The 27,297-nt window shown below is 40.6% G+C and overlaps 1 protein-coding gene and 1 long non-coding RNA gene across 2 annotated transcripts; one reads left to right on the plus strand and one right to left on the minus strand.

Annotated features, from left to right (window-relative positions):
* Window positions 1-12,807: 12,807 nt before the first annotated feature.
* LOC4333232 (protein argonaute 7-like) lies at window positions 12,808-17,578 on the plus strand. The gene is made up of 3 exons (NM_001418339.1): window positions 12,808-13,612; window positions 14,439-15,693; window positions 15,788-17,578. Exons 1-3 carry the CDS (start codon window positions 13,150-13,152, stop codon window positions 17,214-17,216), a joined length of 3,147 nt encoding a protein of 1,048 aa, NP_001405268.1. The 5' UTR covers window positions 12,808-13,149; the 3' UTR covers window positions 17,217-17,578.
* Window positions 17,579-18,641: 1,063 nt separating this feature from the next.
* On the minus strand, window positions 18,642-24,012 carry LOC136355836 (uncharacterized). Its single transcript, XR_010740326.1, has 2 exons — window positions 23,729-24,012; window positions 18,642-19,223 (listed from the first exon to the last, which is right to left on the minus strand). It is a non-coding gene; the product is annotated as an uncharacterized lncRNA (long non-coding RNA).
* Window positions 24,013-27,297: the final 3,285 nt, after the last annotated feature.

Below are 27,297 nucleotides of genomic sequence, written 5' to 3' on the forward strand. Positions count from 1 at the left end.
ATGTTGTGCACAAGGCCCAGAACAAGAGCAAGGGGAAATACAAAGCTCAACACACCACCAACTTCAAGAAGCAGAAGAAGAACAACAACAATCCTAATCAGGATGAGAGGACTTGCTTTGTGTGTGGCCAAGTTGGTCATCTGGCTAGGAAGTGTCCACAGCGCAAGGGGATGAAGGCACCTGCAGGGCAGACTTCTAAGTCTGCTAATGTGACCATTGGCAACACTGGAGATGGAAGCGGGTATGGTAATTTACCTACTGTTTTTTCAGTTAATCAATCTACTAATTGGTGGGTTGATACTGGGGCCAATGTACATGTTTGTACTGACATCTCATTGTTTTCTTCTTATCAGGTCGCACGGGGTTCCACCGTCCTAATGGGGAATGGGTCACATGCTTCTGTTCATGGTGTTGGCACGGTAGATCTGAAGTTTACTTCGGGAAATATCGTGCAGCTGAAAAACGTGCAGCATGTCCCTTCTATCGACAGGAATCTTGTTAGTGGCTCCCGTCTGACTAGAGACGGATTTAAGTTGGTTTTTGAGTCTAATAAAGTAGTCGTGTCTAAACATGGATATTTTATTGGTAAAGGTTATGAGTGCGGAGGCCTGTTCCGCTTTTCCCTTTCTGATTTCTGCAATAAGTCTGTGAACCATATTTGTGGCAGTGTGGATGATGAGGCTAATGTTTGGCATTCACGTTTATGTCATTAATTTTGGCTTGATGTCTCGGCTTTCCAGCATGTGTTTAATTCCTAAGTTTTCCATTGTCAAAGGTTCTAAGTGCCATAGTTGTGTGCAATCGAAACAACCTCGCAAGCCTCACAAGGCTGCCGAGGAGAGAAACTTGGCACCACTAGAACTCCTACATTCAGATCTTTGCGAAATGAATGGGGTGTTGACGAAGGGTGGAAAACGATATTTCATGACATTGATTGATGATGCTACTAGATTTTGCTATGTGTACTTGTTGAAAACGAAAGACGAGGCTCTAGACTATTTTAAAATTTATAAGGCAGAAGTTGAAAATCAACTTGATAGAAAGATAAAAAGGCTTAGGTCTGATCGTGGTGGAGAGTTTTTCTCGAACGAGTTTGACTTATTCTGTGAGGAACATGGCATCATACATGAGAGGTCGCCTCCCTATTCTCCTGAGTCTAATGGGATTGCTGAAAGGAAGAACCGCACACTGACTGACTTGGTGAATGCCATGTTGGACACCGCGGGACTGCCTAAGGCATGGTGGGGGGAGGCATTGTTGACCTCAAATCATGTGTTAAACAGAGTTCCTAACAGAAATAAGGACAAAACACCATATGAGATATGGATTGGTAGAAAACCATCACTTTCTTATTTGCGCACATGGGGGTGCTTGGCGAAAGTCAATGTACCAATAACGAAGAAGCGCAAACTTGGACCTAAGACTGTGGACTGTGTTTTTCTGGGATATGCTCATCATAGCATTGCCTATAGATTTTTAATAGTTAAATCCGAGGTACCGGACATGCATGTTGGTACAATTATGGAGTCTCGTGATGCTACCTTCTTTGAGAGCTTTTTCCCAATGAAGGATACACATAGTGGTTCGAACCAACCCTCTGAAATAATTCCCAGTTCAATCACACCACCAGAACAAACTGAACATACACATGAACTTGTCTCTGAGGAGGATGTCAGTGAAGCTCCTCGAAAGAGTAAGAGACAAAGGACGGCTAAGTCTTTTGGTGATGATTTCACTGTGTACCTCGTGGATGACACTCCTAAGTCAATTTCAGAAGCATATGCATCTCCTGATGCAGACTACTGGAAGGAGGCTGTCCGTAGTGAAATGGATTCCATTATCGCTAACGGGACTTGGGAGGTGACAGAGCGACCCTATGGGTGTAAACCTGTGGGGTGCAAGTGGGTGTTCAAGAAGAAGCTTAGGCCTGACGGTACTATTGAAAAGTACAAGGCTCGGCTTGTTGCTAAGGGCTATACTCAGAAAGAAGGCGAAGATTTCTTTGACACTTACTCACCTGTTGCTAGATTGACCACAATTCGTGTGCTACTTTCCCTAGCAGCCTCACATGGTCTTCTCGTTCATCAAATGGACGTTAAGACAGCTTTTCTTAATGGAGAGCTGGATGAGGAGATCTATATGGATCAACCTGATGGGTTTGTAGTTGAAGGTCAAGAAGGCAAAGTGTGCAAATTGTTGAAGTCTTTGTATGGTCTGAAACAAGCTCCTAAGCAATGGCATGAGAAATTTGACAAAACATTCACATCTGCAGGCTTTGCAGTCAATGAGGCAGATAAATGTGTGTACTATCGCCATGGTGGGGGTGAGGGAGTTATTTTGTGCTTGTATGTTGACGACATACTGATATTTGGGACAAACCTTGAGGTGATAAATGAGGTTAAATCATTCTTGTCTCAAAATTTTGATATGAAAGATTTGGGAGTAGCTGATGTTATCTTAAACATTAAGCTAATTAGAGGTGAGAATGGGATTACACTCTTGCAGTCCCATTATGTGGAGAAGATCTTGAATCGCTTTGGCTACATTGATAGTAAGCCTTCTCCAACACCTTATGATCCTAGCTTGTTGCTTCGCAAGAACAAGAGAATTGCTGGGAATCAACTGGAATACTCCCAAATCATTGGCTCGTTGATGTACCTGGCTAGTGCAACTAGGCCTGATATCTCCTTTGTTGTGAGCAAGTTGAGCCGATTTACCTCTAATCCGGGAGATGATCACTGGCGTGCGCTTGAGCGAGTAATGTGCTATCTGAAAGGTACTGTGGAATTGGGGCTTCACTATACTGGGTATCCTGCGGTACTGGAGGGTTATAGTGATTCTAACTGGATCTCTGATGTGGATGAGATCAAAGCCACTAGTGGATATGTTTTCACACTGGGTGGTGGTGCTGTTTCATGGAGGTCTTGCAAACAGACCATTTTGACGAGGTCAACCATGGAAGTAGAGCTAACGGCACTGGATACTGCTACTGTTGAGGCAGAATGGCTGCGTGATCTATTAATGGATCTGCCTGTTGTTGAAAAACCGGTGCCGGCTATCCTTATGAACTGTGACAATCAAACGGTAATTGTCAAAGTGAATAGTTCTAAGGATAATATGAAATCGTCTAGACATGTGAAAAGACGATTGAAGTCTGTCAGGAAATTAAGAAACTCCGGAGTTATAACGTTGGATTACATCCAAACAGCGAGAAACCTGGCAGATCCCTTCACGAAGGGACTATCACGAAATGTGATAAACAATGCATCGAAGGAGATGGGTTTGAGACCCATGTGAGTTATACTATGGTGGTAACCCAGTCTATGTGATCGGAGATCCCGTGAATTAGATCCTGGGAAGAACAAACCATTAGTAAACTAGAGGAGAGTATCAATATATATACCCTCTCCAAGTGAAGATGCATGTACTCTCGTGAGCTGCAAGGCAGGTTGGCTATGCCTTAATGAGTTCTGTTGGCTTTAATTAGCGAAGATGTTGTCCTGCAGAGCATTCTTGAAAGAACTCACCTTTGTGAGCTTGACTGTTGGTCGCAGTCTATGAAGATTTTGGGTGAATCTTCTAGGAAGCTTACTAAAGACCTAGGAGTATGACTTATACGCTCCACCCGAGGGGTAGTCTACAGACGGTCTAGTACTGGATAAGACTTTGAGTGAAACTTGCTTGCACAAGACTTGCAATTCAAGGCGTAGTCCATTGTTCAAGTTGTGAGTAAGTGTAGCTTGGAGTTCTAGGTGGATGTTCAACCTTAATTGGTCTCCATCGAACCGCTGGTATATAAACAGTACATTGGAAAAGGCAAATCTCAGTGGGATTTTGAGATTTGGTGGGGGATTGTTGGAATTAATGAATGGGCCTTAGCCCACTCGAAGATTAATTCTTTGGAAAATCACAAAAGCCCACCTCATGGGATGGCATGCATGTGGAGTTTAGTACCACCTTGCTTATTCTAGGAGAGGGGGACCTCCTTAAAAGGGAGGATGTCCTCCTAGCCACTTGAAGCATGTGTGGTGGAGAGAAGAGGGGAAACACACGCGCACGCTCGCTCGCCTGGCCTGGCCTGGCCTGGCCTGGCAGGGCAGGGCAGGGCAGGCGGCGCGCGTGCACGACGTACGCGTCGAATGGTCCGAAAAATTGGCTCCTCACCCTTGCGCAGATGCAGCCTCCTTTTGCAGTTTTGTTTTGCTGCAAATTCGGATTCGTTTTTGTTTTGGAAACGTTCCGAAAAATCCGGTGCGTGCAAACGGCGTGGAGTCCGGATAAGTTACGCGCGACTTATCCGGTTCGGTTACGCGCAGTAGAGATCGTGCGGGCGCCCTGATCAGGCGACCCTTCTCTATATAAACCGACCCGCCGTCTTCACGCAGTATGTACGCAAAAACAATCTAGGGTTTGCCTTCTACTCTGTACTGCGCCGTCGCTCGTAGACTACTCCATCCCGCTCGCCGGCGTGCACCAGCGATCGGGAGAGCAGGTCTCCGGAACCTCTGCCTTTGACGTCCTGCACCGGGAGAAGGCGGCAATAAGGTTTTTGGGAAGCGCTTTGCGCGACTGCTCCCTATTCGTTCGCGACGGCTCGCCTTCCTCTTCGCTCGCGTGTTTCGTGCCTTCGTAGACACCTGCGAAAAGTTTCGACCAAGCAGCCGGTCTTTTCGTCACCTCGGTACGTGTTCAATATGTTGCGCATATTTGATCTGTTCATGTTATTCTGCGTAGTTTACATGTGTAGATCTAATGATGCGTTCATGCTAGTTTTTATCTGTAATGTCATGATTTATTTATGGAATAAATTAAATCATTATATGCCCATAATCTCAACAGATAGTTCTAAGAGCATTCGGGCAGGCGGCGCGCGTGCACGACGTACGCGTCGAATGGTCCGAAAAATTGGCTCCTCACCCTTGCGCAGATGCAGCCTCCTTTTGCAGTTTTGTTTTGCTGCAAATTCGGATTCGTTTTTCTTTTGGAAACGTTCCGAAAAATCCGGTGCGTGCAAACGGCGTGGAGTCCGGATAAGTTACGCGCGACTTATCCGGTTCGGTTACGCGCAGTAGAGATCGTGCGGGCGCCCTGATCAAGCGACCCTTCTCTATATAAACCGACCCGCCGTCTTCACGCAGTATATACGCAAAAACAATCTAGGGTTTGCCTTCTACTCTGTACTGCGCCGTCGCTCGTAGACTACTCCATCCCGCTCGCCGGCGTGCACCAGCGATCGGGAGAGCAGGTCTCCGGAACCTCTGCCTTTGACGTCCTGCACCGGGAGAAGGCGGCAATAAGGTTTTTGGGAAGCGCTTCGCGCGACTGCTCCCTGTTCGTTCGCGACGGCTCACCTTCCTCTTCGCTCGCGTGTTTCGTGCCTTCGTAGACACCTGCGAAAAGTTTCGACCAAGCAGCCGGTCTTTTCGTCACCTCGGTACGTGTTCAATATGTTGCGCATATTTGATCTGTTCATGTTATTCTGCGTAGTTTACATGTGTAGATCTAATGATGCGTTCATGCTAGTTTTCATCTGTAATGTCATGATTTATTTATGGAATAAATTAAATCATTATATGCCCATAATCTCAACAGATAGTTCTAAGAGCATTCCCAGGAGATCCTCCACTCGGTACTCCATCTGAGATTTAGCGCACGAAAGTGAAAAACACGGCTCCAGCAGACAAGCCATCCAGCCATCCAAAAATAGAGGATAGGCAAAAAAAGAGAGAGAAAGGCCAAATATAGCGTTTCTCTCTCCAAACACCATATCGCAACGGCCGCAGCTCCCGCCCCCATCTGGAGTTCCGCGACCTTCCCCTCCGTCGTCGTCGACTCGTCATCACCGGCCTAAAGGAGAGGGAGAGGCATACTAGATCCAGAAGACAGCGTCGCTAGTGGTAGCCATGCTCCCTTCCGCCACTCCATGCCTGCCGCCTACCTCCGCCCCTCAGCTGCCGCCTGCCTCCTCCATGCCTACCAGCCGCCATCACCGCTCCCGCGCCCGCCGGCCACCACCGCCGCCTCCGTCGGCCGCCACCTCCGCCTCCGCGCCTGCTGCCTGCCTCCTTCACGCCTGCCGACCACCTCCGCTCCCATGCGGCACCTTCCACCGCTGCTCCCTCTCCACGCCAAGGCGCTTCGCTCTGCTTGCGCTTTCTGCCTGCTCGGCTGCATCGCTTCCGTTGGGCTGGAGAAAATGGACGCTGGGTTGGTGTTGGGGTCCTGGGAACGATGTTTATCCGTTCTTTTTTTTATTTTTTTCTTCTTTTCTTTCGCAGTAAACGTGATAGACTTTTATTAATCAACCTCAGTATACGTGAGAGATTAATTGGTAACTATCAGGTGAAGCATATAACATTATTTCTTTTTAACTAATCCAGGCTTAAAAAACATATACATAGCAAAGTTAGTTAGAAGATATTATTAAAATATATGAAAGGTGATATGGAGTATGTAATATGGATGATCTGTTGGAGCAGGAATAAATATGGAGGAAGAATCTTTTTGGATGGCCATCCAAACTGAGATATGGAGTACCGAATTTAGATGAGCTACTGGACATGCTCTAAGTGCATTGACGCCATATTGGCATACATGTAAAGTTGTTTACTTATGCACATGAACAATTATAATTTTTATGTTTAAGCATTGAAGCTTAAATATATCCACCTGCAACCACATTATTTATTTTAGAAAAGTTGTACCATGAAGTTACAGCAAATATGTGGGTTTCACGACAACTATTTTGTAAGTTTTCTTATGATTGGCGTGAAAAGGGGGAGGAATATGTGTATTTTGCAAATTAATTTCAGAATATTCGCAATAAAGAAGCATAAGAAATTGTGGATATGTGGCAGGCAAATTGGTGTGTTATAGGTCAAATGCTAGAAGCAAAAATAGCCTAAACTATTAGCGAATTTTATTTGGGATAATTATGAATTATTGTCGCACAACGAAGTGTGATATTTATTGGCCATTGAAAATTGCATATTCATCGAGGAAGTATGAAATTGTATATAGCTATTTGAAAGCTATTGGTTTACATGACCTAAATATCCTAAATAATTAATGACCTTTTGGATTCGAATGATTCTGAATGATCAAATGATACCACATTTACGTTGGCGTAATAAATAAAAGTTAGACATGTCACCCAATTAATTTATTGGCATATTCAAGAAGAATAAATATTCTCATAGAATAATGTTTGGGTGATTTGAAAAGTTCCATGATGGTTAAACTATGTTTATAGATTAATGTTTTAGTGTTATAGTTATGTTCTTGAAGACATCATGAAGTTATATAATACTAACACATCCATCTTATGATCATATCTATGTTGCATAAATATAAACATGAAGTTTATTGATCCAACTTAATTCAATAATTGAATATAGTATGAGTAATTGGATCAAGTCTTGGGCAAATAAAAAAATCTAGAAAATAGAGTAATTTTGTCGACTAGTGGATATTTGTTTAGGCTTCATTGTCGTAGAATAATAACCCTCTATGAATTGGGATAACCTACAGTATTAGGGATGTGCAATTTTTCATGCCATTGCATTAATTTTTATGTTAGCTCACTGCATATAATATCTTTACCCCATTTATTTTGTATAAGTGTATGTTCAATGAATGAACATTTCCCTCATACATCACCACCATAGCATACATATATGGGCCTCCACATGAAGTTGGGGATACAAATGGACCGAATTCCATTAATCCAGTGCCTATGATAGGGTATTTTTGTGATATGCTATTAGATAAAGATCGAATATCGACATCAAGGGGAGAAAAGCCCATGTGTTAAAGATGCTTTATATTTTCAAGAAGAAAAAGATCTTCATAAGTAAGAATAATGCACAAGCCAAACTAAACTAGAAGGTTTAGTTTATTCTCCTGTAAGCCAGAAGCGGGAGCTTGCCAGATAATTATGAATTAAAGGAGTAATCAGAAGTTATGTTTACTTGTAGTAAACTTTCTGCTAACAGTGGTATACCCCGGGTTTAAAATAGTATATCCACAAATGCAGAGTGACATGTTAGTCAATGTTCTAAAATCTACGGGGACGCCTGCGGATTCTAAGATCTAACGACTATTGTCAATGTACCCATTAATAACTCCTTACAACTCTTGTAGAGTAATCACCATGAAGATGAATTGCCTCATGAAGAGGTTCATCATGAAGATGAAAACCCAGAATTAAAGTGCGCACATCTATCTAATTCTGGGATGAGGAACAACCATACATCTTATGTTTGGGAAATGACTAAGATATGGTTTATAATGAATTAACCTCACGGAATGAGTATGTGGAGAAAAGAATAGTTGTCGACAACATCGCCTCTATGATTGCTAATATTTCTCTAATAAGAATCTGGATCCGGAACCAAAGTCCATGGCAGAGTTGCATAGTAGCATTCATATCAGGTCTATTGAAGAAAGCAATGAGGTTGAACCATAGTCACTAAATAAGTCTATGTGAACATGGAAGTTCAGACTTAATAGGAAATGAAGTGGTGAAAAGCGACGGTTCATTTGGTCATGGAAAAGACTGATATTCTCCTACTATGAATGTATTAAATTCCGCTATATATATCGCTGGCAAAAGGCATGAATGAATAAATGATATGCAGTTTATGGGTTATGAAAATCCATATGAAGTTTTCACTAGAAAGAAAACAATTTCGCAACATATATGTAAATCTCATACTAATTAGTGTCATGAAGCACACTATATTCTCATGAAGAGAATTGCAAGACTCGTAGAAGAGTTTATGATGACTCACGAAGAGTTTTTCTCCTAGAAGTGAGAATATTTCTCATAGCAGAGAAAATGACTTCCAGAAGAATAAGTTGATCCCTGTAGGACTACGCTAATGTATGAATTACCGGTTAATCTCCATATAACACTGATAACTCGTACTCCCATGAAGTGGACAGACCCGTTCAAACGAATGAATTGGAAAATCACATCCACTAGCATGCAAGTGGATCGGTAGTTTTCTACATACTATGAAGGTGTAAGAATTTATATATCATGAAAATATACTTATTGATGGTATTTGGCAATCTTATTAATTCCCCTAATGCCAAAACATAGACCGGTTTATGTCACTCTAAGTGGTTTAAGCTAATTGTTGAAGATTAGTGAAACAACCAAATTGGTAATGATTGATAAATCCATTAAGAGAAAGTTGCATAATATTTAACCTCTTGTATTGAGCTAATTATTTTATACATACCGCATATGTGTATCGTTGCAACTTATTTTCCCATAGTCCTCCGTAAGGATAAAACTTTGTTTGTATTGCACATTTGAATAAGTGGTTATACATATTGCTCCTATACGTTGATTTATTTCTCTTGTTCATAGTAGAACTTATGAAATAAGTAAACGAAAGATTAAACATTGTGGTAATTTTATTATCATTGTTTTACACATTAATAAAAATGTGGTTATGACATTGGAACATGGAAGTTTTAACGGATGTCTTATTGAGGGGGAGTGCTAAACATTGATTATCATACTTAAGTCTTGGAAGTCTTATATTTAATTTACCAAGAATTAATCAAATTAATCATTGTTTTGATAATTTACCTTGAAGGTTACTACCGCTATATTGTTGTGTTAATCCAAGTTGATTAATATAATAAAGCATATAGATCATTAGCTATTTATGAAGAATAGTCAATCTTAAAGATTATGCGATCAAGAAGATCGTGTGTTGTACTCTTTTTCTCTTAGTGAGTTTTTACTTGAATATTTCTCATGCAAGGTTTTTAACGAGGCAACAAATGCAATATAACTAGCGTATATGATGTACTCTTTTCTCCTATCCTTTTCTCCCACTGGGTGTTTGGATGGAGTTTTTAATGAGACATGTGTATAACGCGGTATTCGCCCAAGGGGGAGTGTTATGAAACTATTATCTCCTGTCAGAGATAAATATAGGCTCATACCAAATATATGAAAATGTATCTTAATAGGACTCTTCCTATTATGGGTATATATACTGAGAGAGAGGGCTTGAGAGGTTGGTTGATATATTCACATATGGTTAAAGCAATAAAGCTGTGATGCCTCTCCTTATATCCGTGTTCATCTACTATATGATTGTGTGTATGAGATCGTCGTCTTCTACTCCGGATCAGCGAATAGGCCACCAGTTATTCAACAGATTGAATGAACTTTAAAATAAGACCACAACACGAAACACATAATATAAGATTGTACAATCTATGGTGAAGATAAAACACAAACGATCTAATCAATGATCAGATTTTTCTGGTTAATATGAATACAGAAAATATCTAATTAGTATATGTAGAGTTAAATACGTTGGGAAGAGTGAAAGAGAATAAATATTAACTTTTTAAAGAATAATTCTACTCCCATTGTTACTACTAATGTAATACTGTTTCTCAGATTTATTTTCTTATTTTTGTTTCGAATTTGAAAATGGCCTTAATCCATTTGAAATCCCTAGTGAAATTTCAGTTTGATATGGCTCGAGAGGTTCAAATGTCTCAAAATCCGAGTGGATTTAATTCGAATTTTTAATATTCAAGTAAAGAGAAATACTACTACATCTGTCGCAAGTGAATATAAGTGTATTGTTAGGAGTGGAAGGGATAAATTAAGAGAGAGGAATAATTACCTAGCTGCCTCATGTACCTCCGTTTCAGGTTATAAAACTTTCTAGCATTGTCCACATCATATAGATGTTAATGAATCTAGACACACATATATATCTATCTAGATTTCATTAACATATATATGAATAAGAGCAATGCTAGAAAATCTTATAATATGAAACGGAAGAAATATTAAATAAGGGATGGTGGAGTGCGGGAGAGTATATAAGGTTAAGATGTGGAGAAATTTGAATAACATGTGCATGATGGTATAATTAGGACTATAGGATTGTACATATTTTGTGATAAAATCTGAATCTACAATTATACTACTCCCAAATAGTTCGCTTTCTAAGATTCGAAATTTATCCTAAAAATTTGTTACTCTAAAGTACTAGTACTTGTCACATTCATCACCTCCCATTTAAATTTATCTCTATTCAATCCCCAAGTACCACTCCACTTCAGCACTCCTAAACATACATCATTTAATAGGAGGCACTACAATTTTTTTAAAATCGTAATTTATACTAAACTATCTAGAACAATAAGTATTTTAGAATGGAGTACTCATTTTTGAGACCAAAGCAAGGCAATACTTAAGGGTTTCATTGCAGTTAGTACCAGTTTACTACCCTAACGACACCCACAATGTAGGCTCAGGGGTGTAAAGTTTTGGTGTGTCACATCAAATATACGGACACATATTTGAAGTATTAAACGTAGTCTAACAAAACAAATTACAGAATCCGCCTGCAAACCGCGAGATGAATTTATTAAGCCTAATTAATCCGTCATTAGAAAATGTTTACTGTAGCACCACATTGTCAAATCATGGCGTAATTAGGCTTAAAAGATTCGTCTCGCAATTTACACGCAATATGTGTAATTAGTTATTTTTTCGTTTATATTTAATATTCTATGCATGTGTCCAAACATTCGATGTGACAGTGTGTAAAATTTTGTCGGAGGATCTAAACAGGCCAGTAGTATAAAACTAGTCCATAAGCAATACAATATTTCATTCAGCCACCTAATAATATTGTGGAACTAGTCAATAGCAAGGAAATAGCAAAAGCCACCCATAAGCATATGGGTTGCCTATACAGAATAAAATATGTTACTATTTTTCTTTACTAGCTCTCTCCTCGTAATATTACTTGCTATCTAGGGTGTGTTTAGTTCACGTCAAAATTGGAAGTTTGGTTGAAATTGGATAGATGTGATGGAAAAATTGGAAGTTTGTGTGTGTAGAAAAGTTTTGATGTGATGGAAAAGCTAAAAGTTTGAAGAAAAAGTTTGGAACTGAACTCGGCCCTACTTCCTCCGTCCTAAAAAAATCCAAAACTGGGTTTGAATCTGGACATGCACTGTGTCCAGATTTAAACCCAGGATTGATTTTTTTCAGATGGAGGGAGTATATATATTGTGAATATTACAATAATTAAAACCAATATATATATGGGTCCTACCTATACGTATTACTCACTCCGTCTCATAATATAAAGGATTTTAAGTTTTTGCTTACACTGTTTGACCACTCGTCTTATTCAAAAAATTTTGGATTTATTATTTATTTTTTTACTTACTTTATTATCCAAAGTACTTTAAGCACAACTTTTCGTTTTTTATATTTGCACAAATTTTTTAAATAAGACGAGTGGTCAAATAATAAAAAAAAACTTACAATTGAGACGGAGGGAGTACTTTTGCTATATATATATATATATATATATATATATATATATATATATATATATATATATATATATATATATATATATATATATATATATATATATATATATATATATATATATATATATATATATATATATATATATATATATATATATATTGTGAGAGGGAGGGAGAGAGGGAACAGAGGAAGGCACCAAAGAAAGAGGTGGGGGTAGAGCCGCAGAGAGAGCCTCTCTTAACTGCAGCCATAAATTATCCACCCTTGCCACATTGAGAATTTCGGAACACGGTGCAGGAGGGCAGCAGCAGAAGCAGCAGAATGGAGGAAACTTTTTAAAGCAGAAGCAGCGAGGATGGATAGCGTTGCATCGCACGCTTATTACTACTCTCTGCTTCCAAGTTGTTGCAATGCAAACAGACCCGTCCCCTTTGGCTCCCTTCCCCACCTTCCCTTCCTTGCGCGCGCACACAGCATATGAACAGATGCGCTCTCTCTCTCTCTCTCTCTGCTTCCTGACTGTGCCTGTGTCTGCCACTCCCATTAATACCAACCCCATCTCGCTCCCACTTCAGTCCACACTCAAGTAGTACTACTACTCCATTCCGCCTCCTCCACCCTTCCCTTCTTTTTGCCCCCCTACCATCCAACCATCCAAGAACCCCCTTTCTCTCTCTCTCTCTCTCTCAGGCAAGAAACGGCGCTCAAGAGCAAGAAGTTGCTGCCATGGCGTGTTGATACTCTTACTACTACCACCAAAAAGCTGTGCACGGACAGGTTAAAGCGGTGTACCGCTGACTCGCGCGGCCATGGAGGGGGAGCGGGAGGGGGTGGTGGCCAAGAACGAGGACAACGCAGGCGGAGGTGGTGGTGGATTAGGTACAGGTGGTAATGGTGGTGGCGGCGGCGGCGGCAGCGCGAACGGGCGGAGGAGGTGGAGGGGCGGGGGCAGCAGCGGGTATAGGCAGCACCCGATCATCCAGGCCTACCCGGCGCTCCTGCCGCTGCCGATAAACGGCGCCACCGGCCACGCACACATCAACGGCGCGGTCTCGCTGCCGCTGCCTCTGCCGCCGCCGGTGCTGCTGTACCTGCAGCCGCCACCGCCACCGCCGCTGCTGCCCCTGCTCCCCAAGGTCGCCGCCGCCACGTTCTACGGCAAGCCACCCAAGGCGGCCGACGCGGCACCGAGGGGCTCAATGTGGAAGCACAGGCCATCGAAAAAGCCGCCACCGCATGCCATTACCGCCGCGCTGCTGCCGCTCCCGCGGGGTAAGGAAGGCGCTCCTTTTTCTTGGTTACTTCCCGCCGCATTGCGCTGCGGCCACCCATTTAACACCTCACAAAGCAGCGTGCAAACACAATAACTACTAGTACTAGTTCATCTCTCCTACTAGCATCTACTCCATGGTCCATGCTACACTAGCTGCTGTTGCTTTTGTTGGATTCTTGATCCATTTACCCTTGCCTTGTAGCTCATTTTTTATTCTCTTCTTCCGATTATGTCTTTATAGGGTGTGTTTAGTTGCTGAAAAAAGTTGGAAGTTTAAAGAAAGTTTGGAGTTTGGAAAAAAAGTTGGAACTAAACACGCCCATATATATCAAGAAGTGGTTAATGTATAGTAGCAAACAGTTATTATAATGGTAATAGAAGGATGATTTGCAACAGTATTTTGTGATCAATGCTTCAGTGCCAGCAAGTTTTCTTAGGAAGCTGTGGTTTTATGGATTCCTGCTGAGATTATTATGTTTCATCTTGTGCCGTCGCTATCATACTGTACTTGCCTGAGGCAGCCAATGTTGTGTGATTATTGATGATACCTTTTCTTTTGAAAGTTAGTACCCCTTCCCCTCTCAAGGAAGGGTCTGACCATCTTTTAGGAAGGCACTCCCTTTTTTTAACCAATGATGTACCACTATCTTGGTGTTTGTGCATGCCATAGAAAATATTATTCTACTTATTGATTTATTATTGAATGATATTTCCCTCTAACCCTGTCTTTTGATTTATAATTTTCTCTAGATTTAATCATCGGTAAAACTGTTTAAATTTCTTCTTCTTCTGGCTCCTTACATGAAGGTATTGATTTGCTAACAGATGGCAAGGCGCTTCAGGAGAAAATATTCTTCGCAAATGAAAGAAAAACATCTGAAAAGGAGGTAAATCATGTAGACACCCATGAGAAGTTTACTGTTGCACCACTGGATAATGCAATAGCACGGAGACCTGACATGGGTGGTGTTGAGGGGGCCGAGATCCCTCTTTCTGCAAACCATTTCCTTGTCCAGTTTGATCCTGGCCAGAAGATTTTCCATTACAATGTTGACATATCTCCGCGTCCATCAAAAGAAACAGCAAGAATGATCAAGAAAAAATTAGTTGAAGAAAATCCAAGTGTTCTCTCAGGTTCCCAACCAGCCTTTGATGGCCGCAAGAACTTATATAGTCCTGTTAGATTTCAGGAGGACAGGGTTGAGTTCTTTGTCAGCCTCCCAGTTGCATTAGCACGATGTTCAGTAGTTAAAGAGGATACTGGCCACATGCTTGACAAACAGAAACTCAAGACTTTCAAAGTGAATGTCCGGTTGGTTTCGAAGTTATGTGGTGAGGACTTGAACAAATATCTGAACGAGGACAAGGATGGCATCCCTCTTCCACAAGATTACCTCCATGCATTGGATGTTGTGTTGCGTGAAGGTGCTATGGAAAGTTCTATCCTTGTGGGTCGGTCACTGTATGCACGCTCCATGGGGGAAGCAAGGGACATTGGTGGTGGTGCTGTTGGATTAAGAGGTTTCTTTCAGAGATTGAGGCCAACCAAGCAAGGCCTTGCCCTTAATGTTGATCTCTCACTCTCAGCTTTCCACGAGAGCACAGGCATAATTTCATACTTGCAGAAGCGCTGTGACTTCTTGAAGGACCTTCCACAGAAGAAAACAAGGGCTTTGGCAGAAGAGGAGCACAGGGAGGTGGAGAAAGCATTGAAAAATATCCGGGTATTTGTGTGCCATCGTGAGACTAATCAAAGGTACCATGTGCATAGCTTGACTAAGGAGACAACAGAGAACCTCAAGTTTCGCGACCGAAGTGGGAAGGATCTTATGGTGGTGGATTACTTCAAGGAGCACTATAACCATGATATACAATTCAGGAACCTTCCATGCTTGCAGATTGGCAGGAGCAAGCCATGTTATGTGCCAATGGAGCTTTGTGTAGTTTGTGAGGGCCAGAAGTTTCTTGGCAAGCTGTCTGATGAACAAACTTCTAAGATTCTGAAAATGGGTTGTGAAAGACCGAGTGAAAGAAAGGGAATCATAAAGGGTGTTGTCAAAGGTGCATTTCATGCAAGAAGGTATGGTTCTTCATTCTTGTCATTTTCTTTTGCAGCAGTTTTGAGCTATAGAAATCACATAAATGTAAGCGTAGCTATCTTTTTTTTATTGCAGCGATACTTATGCTGATCAGTTTAGTCTCCAAGTGTCGAAACACATGACGAAACTCTCTGGGAGGGTTCTCTTGCCCCCAAAATTAAAGCTTGGCAGCAGTGGGCGCATCAAGGACATAACACCGGACCGATTTGATCGACAGTGGAGCTTTCTGGATAGCCATGTTGCAGAGGGTTCCAAGATCAAGAGTTGGGCCTTGATAAGTTTTGGTGGCACCCCGGAGCAGCACTTTTGCATTACAAAGTTTGTGAACCAGCTATCAAATCGGTGTGAGCAGCTAGGAATTCTGCTAAACAAGAAGACCATTATCAGCCCAATATTTGAGAGGATTCAACTACTCAATAACGTGGGAATTTTGGAGGGCAAGCTCAAGAAAATTCAAGAAGCTGCATCAGGCAACTTGCAGTTGCTAATCTGTGTCATGGAGAGGAGGCACCAAGGCTATGCTGATCTGAAGCGAATTGCAGAAACATCCATTGGTGTTGTGACACAATGTTGCCTTTACTCCAACTTGAGCAAGCTGACCTCTCAATTCTTGACGAATTTGGCTTTGAAGATCAATGCGAAACTCGGTGGCTGCAATATTGCCCTATACAGCAGCTTTCCATGCCAAATTCCTAGAATATTTTTGTCGGAGGAGCCGGTGATGTTCATGGGTGCTGATGTCACACACCCGCATCCCCTTGATGATTCAAGTCCATCAGTGGTTGCTGTAGTTGCAAGCATGAATTGGCCGTCAGCAAATAAGTACATCTCCAGGATGAGATCACAGACACACCGGAAAGAAATCATTGAGCAACTGGATGTTATGGCTGGTGAACTGCTTGAAGAGTTTCTAAAAGAAGTGGGGAAGCTCCCAAGCAGAATCATATTCTTCAGAGATGGTGTGAGCGAGACACAGTTCTACAAGGTGCTGAAGGAGGAGATGCATGCAGTGCGCACAACTTGTTCGAGGTATCCGGGTTACAAACCCTTGATCACATTCATCGTAGTTCAGAAGAGGCATCACACTAGACTCTTCCACAGGGAGAGGAATGGCAGCTCGTCACACTACTCTGATCAGAACATACCACCAGGAACAGTTGTGGACACTGTGATTACACACCCAAGGGAATTTGATTTCTATCTGTGCAGCCACTGGGGCACCAAGGGGACGAGCCGGCCAACTCATTATCATGTTCTGTGGGATGAGAATAACTTCCGTTCCGACGAAGTGCAGCAGTTGATACACAATCTTTGCTACACATTTGCTCGGTGCACCAGGCCAGTTTCTCTTGTCCCACCGGCTTACTACGCACATCTCGCGGCATATAGAGGCAGGCTGTACCTTGAGAGGTCAGATACAACTATGTACAGGGTCAGTCCGTTGCAGACTGTGCCGCTACCTAAGCTCAGAGACAATGTTAAGAGGCTCATGTTCTACTGCTAGCTTCACCGCCCTGAATTTCATGGTATCGGGACTCTCCTACAGTAATTTTCCTCCCAAAAAAAAAGGTGTTTCAGATGTTATCTTTAACGTATATCGCCTGTCATCGTGTTTTTCTATATTTGTCCGAATTTTGGAAAATATGTATAGTGCTCCTGGACAGAAATCCTGTGCATCATAACATCTTACAGCAGTTGGCACTTAGTATTTATGCAAAAATTCTGAAACCAAACTGTTTCATTCCCATAGATGATGTTGGTAAGGTGGGGGTTTACCTATTTGTACAGTCTGGATAGTGAGGAGGTCCTGGAGATGAAGATACTGCTGTCGTGTTCCAAATTTAATTTCGTTTAAATTACTGCTAATTTTGTAGTTGCGTTCCAGGCCACACAATTATGTGTAATACACTACCTAGATCATTATGGGTTGTTGTGCATTAACAGTTCATAATCCTGCACAAACATGCATCATGTAGATAATAATCAAATTAAAAGGTATTAATTTTGTGAGGATGAATATATTTGATCTGAATTATAGGTGGAAGAACATTAATGGTAAAACCGTGCTTCTATATCCTTCTAGCCATCAAATGACAAGGAATTTACATGAAGGTTTAGATCGTAAGGGTTTATTCGGAATACAACATAGAAATTTGTTAAGATTGTATGTGTGAAACTGTTGATGAAAAATTCGCGCTTGGCCGATAGTGATAGATCTGTGTTGGTGCAAACTAAGTCGACAGATACAGCGGCCTGGGAGATCTGCTTATCTCCAATGCAAGTCCAAAATATTGATGAGATATAGGCGTGCTAGTCAGTTTGATCCTGCAATCGATAAGATGTGTAAATTGAAGATCAAAGAGCCGTTAGCTATTAAGTCGATATAACAATGCTAGGCAATGCCACTACCAGCCGATGTCGATAGGATTTTGAGCAATCAGCTATATATCAAATGTAGATTTTGGCACTTGAGTTAATAATGATATAAAGATAATCGGCTGATGATAATGTAATAAAACAATAATGTAATCCAGTAGAAACCAATCGGTCAATAATGATATAATAGAGTAATTGCTTGATCTGAAGGTTAGGTATACATCGGCTGGTGTTCCGATGTCATTAAATCCACAAGATTAGATAATCAATGAAACATTTGTTGCAATCGGTTAAAACCAACTTGTATGTAATCCTCGTAAACCGATGCACTGTCCAGATAACTCATCGGCATCAAAGACATGTTAGTTTTTATGATTCTAAGCACGACTTAGTAGGTCAAATGCAATTGATGCAGTACTAAGTATGAAAAGAAGAATAAAGTCTAAACAATCAAGTCTTTAACTGATTTTCCGGGTGATGGATACCTTAGCCAATCTGGATTGATAAAACAATTTAAATGATACCAACAAAACCCTAGAAAACATCTGATTGGTACAGGTAAACTGAGACATCGACTTCGATTAGGTGTTTACATCGACAAGATTATAGCGTTGAGACATTAGTCCCACCAATACAAACAGCCATAAACAAGCCTTGCTCGCCGTCGGAGATCGAAGTCAATGCATCCCAACTCGAAACAAGAACTCGTTGAGAAAGACGAAAATAAAAAGAGTGGCCGATATGAGTCCTAATTAGTTACAATGACACCAGGTGTACATATTTATACCCTCGGGACGATACGAGTACTAATTGGACACGACACAAACTTACCTAAGATAAAAGAAAAAACGTAAGCCCTGATCGGATACTAAACACACTTTCATAACAAATAAAAGAAACTAACTAACTTTGTCTAATTAATAGATACATTACCATGCCACATCCTCCTTGATCTTGGTCTCTTCTGGATAACCTTCCTTTAATTGATTAATTTCCTTAACCGAATCCATAAAAATTCCGATTGCTGTTGATTGATAATGCCCATCGACCGAACCGATTTCAAGACTCTGAAGCTGATACTGACTTTAGGCCGATGATGATTTCGGGGCCAACCAAATTTTGGCATTAACGGAAACTGGGGATCAAAAAACATGAAAAAAAAACTGAAAAAACAATCATTCGGATAGTGAAGAAAAAACTCAGGAATTTTTATTCATTATTACTAAAAGCTGTAACGTGATAATTTATATTATCTAATTTACTGTACTTGGACGGTACAAGCATGTGATGTGTGGGCCAATGAACAATAAATTAACCATTGGCAAATTGAGTTGATTTATTTCTTTCTTGCCTCGGTTCTACGTGTAGCCAGCATAAAAAGTAAGGTTAGAGTGGATTTTTTTTTCTATGGAATTCTTTCAAAAGTACTAAAAAGCTACAACAATTGTCAGGAATAGAATAGAGTAAATCATATGCTCCGAATGCATATACAATAACAAATCCTTAGGAACTGGTTTTCTTTAAAAATTTCTCCGGAAAGCCGGTGATCCGAATGAGCCCTCGAATTACGTTTGGCAGCCTATAAATGGGTACAATACGACATACGTAACACATAACATAGCAAGCGTATCAATACTCCCATCGTCCCAAAATAAATGCAGTTTTGCACTATTCACGTTCAACATTTCACCATTCATCTTATTCAATTTTTTTTATAATTAGTATTTTTTATTGCTATTAGATGATAAAATATGAATAGTACTTTATGTGTGACTAAATATTTTCAAATTTTTCACAAATTTTTCAAATAAGACGGACGGTCAAACGTTGGGCACGAATATCCACGACTGCACTTATTTTGGGACGGAGGTAGTACAATTAAGTGTGAATCGGAGTGTCAGAATTATTTGTGTACTTAGGCTGTGTTTAGTCCCCCCCCAAATTCCCAACTTTACATCACATCACATCACATCGAAAACTTTTCTACATACATAAACTACGAACTTTTTTTTTTCAAACTACCAACTTTCTCCTAACTTCCCAACTTTTCCACCATCTAAACACAATCTTACTTAGGCCGTGTTTAGTTTTCCCCCAATTCCCAACTTTCCATCACATCATGTCACATCAAAAAATTTCCTACACACGTAAACTTTTAACTTTTTTTTTCAAACTCTCAACTTTCTTCTAGCTTCCAACTTTTTTCACTTCTGCATAATAAAAACAACACACCGAGTTGGCAATCCTAGGCTGTAGTAGCATATGTTTAGTTAGTGAAATGAAAATTTTTGGGTATCACATCGGATGTTTGACCGGATATCGGAAAGGGTTTTCGGACACGAATGAAAAAACTAATTTCATAACTCGCCTGGAAACCGTCAGACGAATCTTTTGAGCTTAATTAATCCGTCATTAGCACATGTGGGTTACTGTAGCACTTATGGCTAATCATGGACTAATTAGGCTCAAAAGATTCGTCTCACGATTTTCCCCCTAACTGTTTAATTAGTTTTTCTTTTTAGTTTACATTGCATGTGTCTAAAGATTCGATGTGATGTTTTTGGGAAAAACTTTTTGGAAACTAAACGGGGCCAGGTTAAACCAGATGACAGTCTGTTTGTCCTGGAAAAGATGTTGTTTGATGTGCATGAATTGTACTTTCTGCAGCATCATGTGGGGTTCTGCCCTGTTGGCAGCTGCACTGCAGGGCAGCAGGAGGCATTTCAATTCACTGTCGGTGAACTTCCCCCACCCTTCTGTATTCTCATGATGACCCCCGCAATTTTGACAAATTGACCATTTTAAAAAAACTTATTTCAAGAATAAGCCGTGCTAAAAACTAATTTCAGAAATAGGCCGTGACCTCAGCGCCATCGGAATTGGTGCTGAGGTAGAACGTCTCAGCGCCACCACCGTTGGCGCTTTGATTCACGAAACCACCAGGTACCAGAAGCTCAGCGCCATGTGTATTGGCGCTGATGCTGGATTTTTCATATTTTGATCCTTTTGAAAAACTTATTTCGCAAATAGACCTCTGAAAAAACTTATCCTAGAAATGGTCCTTTTTGGGGGCGCCAGAGTGGCTGGCGCCGTCCTCCTATCACCGTGGCACACGCAAACCGACGTGGCAGGAGGAGGGGGCCAACATGGGAGGAGGGCGCCAGCATGGCTGGCGCTGCCCCCCCACCCCTCGCCTCCATTCCTGTTTCTCTGTACGGAGTTGCAATGGTGTCATTTTTCTGGAATTTTTTCGGATGTTTTTTCACACTTAGGACACGATACAACCAGCCAAAAAAAATGAAACTCGAACTACCACTTAGCTAAGTCTGAAAATAGCTAGCATACCACTTAGTCTACTTTGCACCTTCACTAAAATTAGACCATAACTCCATTAGTAAAACCCTTTGATTAGCATGTTACACATAATGCACTCTATCACTATATGAAATTACTTAATCTAATTCAAAATATAACCACATGAAATGATAGCCATAAGTTAAACAATACATAGAGATGCAATTTTTTTTTATTTCATTTTTTTGATATTTTTTCACACTTAGGAGAACATAGGAACCAACCATATAAAAAATAAACTCAAACGGACAAAATATGTGACTTGTAAAATTTTCCAAAACTCTACCGAAACGGACAAAATATGTCATTTATTAAAATAGGCGTAACTTTCTCATACGGACTCGGAATCAGGCAAATAAGATATCCATGGACATCTACAGAAAAAGTTACATCCGATTCTCCTCAGCTTTGCCGGGTTCGGCGATATTAAAAACTCCAAATTCCGCTTGCAAGATTGTGTTTTCGAGGAGAGAAGTTTTTCGATAGAGCTTTGGAAAATTCCACAAGCCACATATTTCGTCCGTTTGAGTTTATTTTTTATATGGTTGGTTCTTGTGAGTTCCTAAGTGTGAAAGAAATATCAAAAAAATAAAATAAAAATAAAAAAGTTGTACATCTCTCTCCTCTGCACTAGTTCGGAGAGAGAGGAGAGGAAAAATTATACAGGTCACATATTACATCCATTTGAGTTTATTTTTTCTATGGTTGGTTCTTATGTGTCCCTAAGCGTGAAAAAAAATCAAAAAAATAAAAGGAAAATAAAAAAAATCGGGGGGGGGGGGGGGGCGCCAGCCTCTCTGGCGCGCTCTCCTAGCCACCTCAACATCGCCCCGCCACATCGGCAGGGGGACAGCGCCAGAGATTGGACGGCGCCAGCCTCTCTGACGCCCCAAAAAGGATCATTTATGGGATAAGTTTTTCCAGAGGTCTATTTGCGAAATAAGTTTTCCAAATGGACAAAAATGTGAAAAATCCAGGGCGCTGGGCTGATGTCAGTACTCAAATGTGCATGGGCCACATTGAACAAAGAAGTGAACCTAGCCTGGTGGTGTTCTCCTTCAGTTTGAACATTCAGGTTCCTGGTTCGAACCATGTTAGTATTTTTTCCTTGTTTTTTCATACCTATCCTTCTTAATGCTGGTTGTATTAATGTGACTTGTGTATAAAATTTATTTTATGTTGAATTTGGAATAAACAAATTTGAGATCTTAAATTATAATTCCAAGTTTAAAAATAAAATGAGTAGTAAAAACCACGTCAACATTCAAAAGAAAAATTATTAAAATGAGTGGGACACTTCTTAATGCTGGTTGTATTAATGTGACTTGTGTATAAAATTTATTTTATGTTGAATTTGGAATAAACAAATTTGAGATCTTAAATTATAATTCCAAGTTTAAAAATAAAATGAGTTGTAAAAAGCACGTCAACATTCAACAGAAAAATTATTAAAATGAGTGGGACACAGGAATCAAACTCTTGCGCCTTGGCTAACTACTCCGTGACACTACCACTGGGCTATTCTACAGTTGCATTAGTCTTGGAGCTTCCACGAAATTTAAAGTATACGGAGGTCAGCACCATACGCTATGGCGCTGAGTGCATATCACGTCGGATAAGATGTTAGCGCCAACGGAAGTGGCGTTGAGACGTTTTAGCTTAGCGCCATTAGGATTGGCGTTGAGGTCACGGCCTATTCGTGAAATTAGTTTTTGGTACGGTTTATTTTAGAAATAAGTTTTTTGAAAGGGTCAATTTGTCAAAATTGCGGGACCTCCTCTCCAAGCTCTCCATCTTCCTGCTATACTGTGTTTACTTCCCTTTAAATTTTCAAAAATTCCATCACATCAAATGTTTGAACACATACATAAAGCATTAAATATGGAAGACGAAAAAAAAATCAATATACAGTTTGCATGTAAATTGCAAGACGATTCTTTTGAGCCTAATTACGTTATGATTTGACAATATGGTGCTATAGTAAACATTTACTAATAACGGATTAATTAGACTTAATAGATTCGTCTTGCAGTTTATAGGCGGAATCTGTAATTTATTTTGTTATTAGTTTACGTTTAATACTTTAAACGTGTGTCCGTATACTTCAAAAGAATTTTTGAAAAGGAACTAAACACGGCCTAGTCACGACACTTCCGCTCCATCAAACACTGCCTTATATTCAAATAATCCTCTACCATTATCAATATCTTCCTATCCCCAATTAATCTCTCTTTTAAATGCCAAAAATTGAATCAAATTGACGAGATGAATTCATTTTTCAGTCACCTCTCCACCTTTCGCATCCCCACCTCTCCACAGATGGCAAGCACGTTGTGCTCCTGCTTGAGCAGCTTCTGCTTCTCGCCATGAAAGCCATGCTGTCTATCGCAATGCCCCTTCTCTCAATGCGAAAAATTGATTCCTCTTCAATTGTCAGAACCGTTTCTCTAATTTCTTCAGCCACCTCTCCATCTCTTGGCTGTTCATCTCTCATCTTCTCCCCTAGAAATAGTTGCTGCACCCCTCCTAAATTTCCCCTTTGTTCGACGACCAAACCTACACCCTGGCCACGCTGCGCTGTTGCTGCTGCCTACCATCGCTTGGAGAAAATGAGCCAACGCTGTCATCGGCCGTTAGCACCAGGGTGACCACATCTTTTCTGGGCCATGCCTTCTTCTTCCCCTCTAGCGTCGTCCTTCTGTGGCCTTCCATCGAGCCTCTCTCTCGAGCTCCACACCGCCATCCCAGAGGCTAAATCGAGGTCGCCGAAACCTTCCGGCCTAGCCTCCACCGTCTCCATCCGGCGCCGCTTCTCGCTGCTGCTGCCACATGTCAACACAGCCTTCCCATCGTGTCATCATCGCCCTACTGATTTGCCTCGGCTTCGATGCAAAACACAGTGACCTGAAAGATTTGCTTAATTTAAGTGTAGGTCCAAATCTTTGGGTTCAAGGGCGTGCCAGCGGATTTGATCCTGCAACCACAATAGCAAGAATTAGTAAATGATAGCGGATTGGCTGATAGGCTGATGTTGTATTGTGTCAGGGTGTAACATACCCAAATTGTAGGGTTAAGGAATTCTTGTTAAAAATAGTTGGAAGCTAACTTTTCTATTTTTGAGAGCCAAAAAGTTCCATTTTTAACTTAGGTGTGGTCAACCCAACTTGTACTAAGTAAAATTTGAGAACAAATTAAAACCTTTTCATCTTTAACCTATAACGTAAATGCAAACACAAGTGTAAGCATGCATATTTGCATAAGACATGTTTTAACTTGAGTCTTTCTTGTGCATTTCGATTTTTTGGTTGGCATTGCATATTAGGTTTCATTAGCATAAATAAAAGATAAAATTTCACTAATCAAACCTATAACCACTCTTGAGAAAATAATTATAAAGCCATGAAAATGGTGTTAAATAATATCACCTTGGGTCAAGGGAGTCCAAATATAATTTTTATAAATAGCTAGATGCATTTATGAGGAGGAAAACACATATATAAAGATAAGTCTTGCTAATTATCTAAAATAATTTGTGCAAGATAGAATCATGAGAAAATTCATGTAGCCTCTACTTAATACATACAACTCACTGTAATTTTGGCACAATTTAATACATAAATTTTATACCTCAAATAAATCAGTCAATCCAATCAAATAGTAGGCTAATTATAATCCTTAATCGGCTAAAACCTACCCTCACCAAAATATGCATTAAACAGTATAGGAGTATATGAGTGAAATAATTTATTCAAATAGTAGGTCATTTATCATGAATAAATATAATTTTTCTAGAATTTATTTCATCTGTTTAGACATCTGTTAACAACTGAATTTGGTAATATCAGCGTCGGAGGTGAAGATGGGATCGAAGCAGAGTCGGAGATAAGGATTGTTGCGGGAACATAGTAAGAATTGGCTGGAGTCCAGATCGGCTACGACTAGAATCGGCTAAATCTGAATCAGACTGGGTTAGGTGATACAACCGATTCCGGCAATACGACTTGATGTACAACATTGGGTTGAGTCGATATGCTTCAAGATGATTGCCACACATGGATAGAGTCCTGAGAAGGCAATTGTATCTATTAGTTAGGATGTTTTACGTAATTTCCTTAGAGATATGCTTAGGGCAAAAGTCTGCCGCAAAGACTTATGGTATCTTAGAGTTTGTTAGAGATAATAGTCGTGTCTGGTATGGACATATCTTGTAATTCTTGGGTATAAATAGACCCCGAGCCCTATGTAACTTTAAGAACACACGTTCAATACAATCTCGGCGCATCGCCACCCTTTTTTGCTTTAGTTTTATTTCGACGAGTTCTTGCTTTCGGGTTGACCTGCATCGGTTTCGATCTTCAACAAGAGGTAAAACTTGTTATGATGGCTTGCGTTCTCGGGATTAGTGCTTCCATCTTTATGACACTCTAATCTTGTTTATGTAATTCGTCGAGTTATCATATATCCTACATAATCCCTGGCAATATTGATATCTAACCTACAATCGGCTAATGTCCGTCAATAGAAGGCAGCCGATTAAGTTAAATCCCAATGTTGACTTAGATTATATAGGATATCTACCACTCGATGACACATCCAACGGCTTGATTGTCTAGATATTGTCCTTCTTTTCATACTTATAGCTGCATCAGTTAAGTTTGATCTTATGAGTCGTGATTAGAATCTCAATCTCTAGCCTGCTTCTCGGTTGCTGATTAGGGTAGCATCGGAGTTTCAGCCGATCTTACCTGATTTAACTACTTTTTATCTTATATGCTTGATTGACATGTTAAATCTGCCCTTTACGTTAAGATCTTGCTGCATTTAAGTATATTAGCTGTTGTTTAGTATATTCTACTTGCTTTAATATCTTAATATAAAGTGGTATCGGAGTATTAGCCGATACATGCTAGATCTATCTGATCGGCTATGCTATGAATGTATATAGTCTCATTATTAATATATATTTCGATCTAAGTGATTTATACTATCTCGGCATTTCGACCGATCTATCCCAATCACTTGATTTAAGTATATATCGATATAAAGATTATATATTGGTAATATCTGCAGCCGATCGAGTAGATTTAGTCCCTTCTTATTTATTAATGGCTGCCAATCGATGCATATATGCCATCGGCTCAAAGATAAATGATATGTCATCGGCACCTAGCCGATCGGCTATCATTTATAGATTTAACCGTGATTTCTTTCCTTCTACTTCTTGTTGGTTACAGGATCAAATCAACTGGAACGCTAGACACCCGAAGGCGAGCTTTGGACCTGCACTGGAGTTAAGCAGATCTCCCAGGCCTCGTGTTTTCTGTCAACACGCTTTTGGCACGCCTGGTGGGACAACTAAGAAGTCAGCCAACAATCCTCCCTCATGGCTGAAAAACCACCACCACCACCATCTAGCCCAGGCTATGTTAAGGAAAAGATGCTGAAGTTGGGATTGACTGACGTCAATGAAGGAAACGTCGTGCCGATCGATCCAAAAAAATTCACACCTGAGCAGAAGAAAGAGTTTGAAGCAATGTTGCAGCAAGCACGGGATCAGTTCTTGAACTCATTCATGCAGACCCGCAAGGGGACACTTGTTCAGAAGTACAAAAGAAAAGTTGTTGCTGATGATCCTGGAACCAGTTCTTCTAAGGATGGAGATGGGAAACAAGCTACAGACGGCTCGGCTCAGCCAAGTATCAAAGGTGCTACCGATGGCTCTCTAGGAAATCAAGGCAACAATTCTCAAGGGGTCCATGGAGGACAAGGTGACGGGGTGCATGGAGCTCAAGGTGACGGTGCTCAGGGGCTGCAGGGAGGAAATCTTAATAGTGACGTGGCACAGGACTTTTTCA

The sequence above is a fragment of the Oryza sativa genome, chromosome 3 (genome assembly GCF_034140825.1).
Source record: "Oryza sativa Japonica Group chromosome 3, ASM3414082v1".
In the NCBI taxonomy this organism is placed as follows: Eukaryota; Viridiplantae; Streptophyta; class Magnoliopsida; order Poales; family Poaceae; genus Oryza; species Oryza sativa.

Bases quoted from the DNA above. Each gene is read 5' to 3' on its own strand.
- LOC4333232 (NM_001418339.1), top strand. From the start codon at position 13,150: ATGGAGGGGGAGCGGGAGGGGGTGGTGGCCAAGAACGAGGACAACGCA. The intron at 13,613-14,438 runs GTAAGGAAGGCG...ATTTGCTAACAG, and splicing joins GCTGCTGCCGCTCCCGCGGG to ATGGCAAGGCGCTTCAGGAG. The intron at 15,694-15,787 runs GTATGGTTCTTC...TTTTTATTGCAG, and splicing joins GGTGCATTTCATGCAAGAAG to CGATACTTATGCTGATCAGT.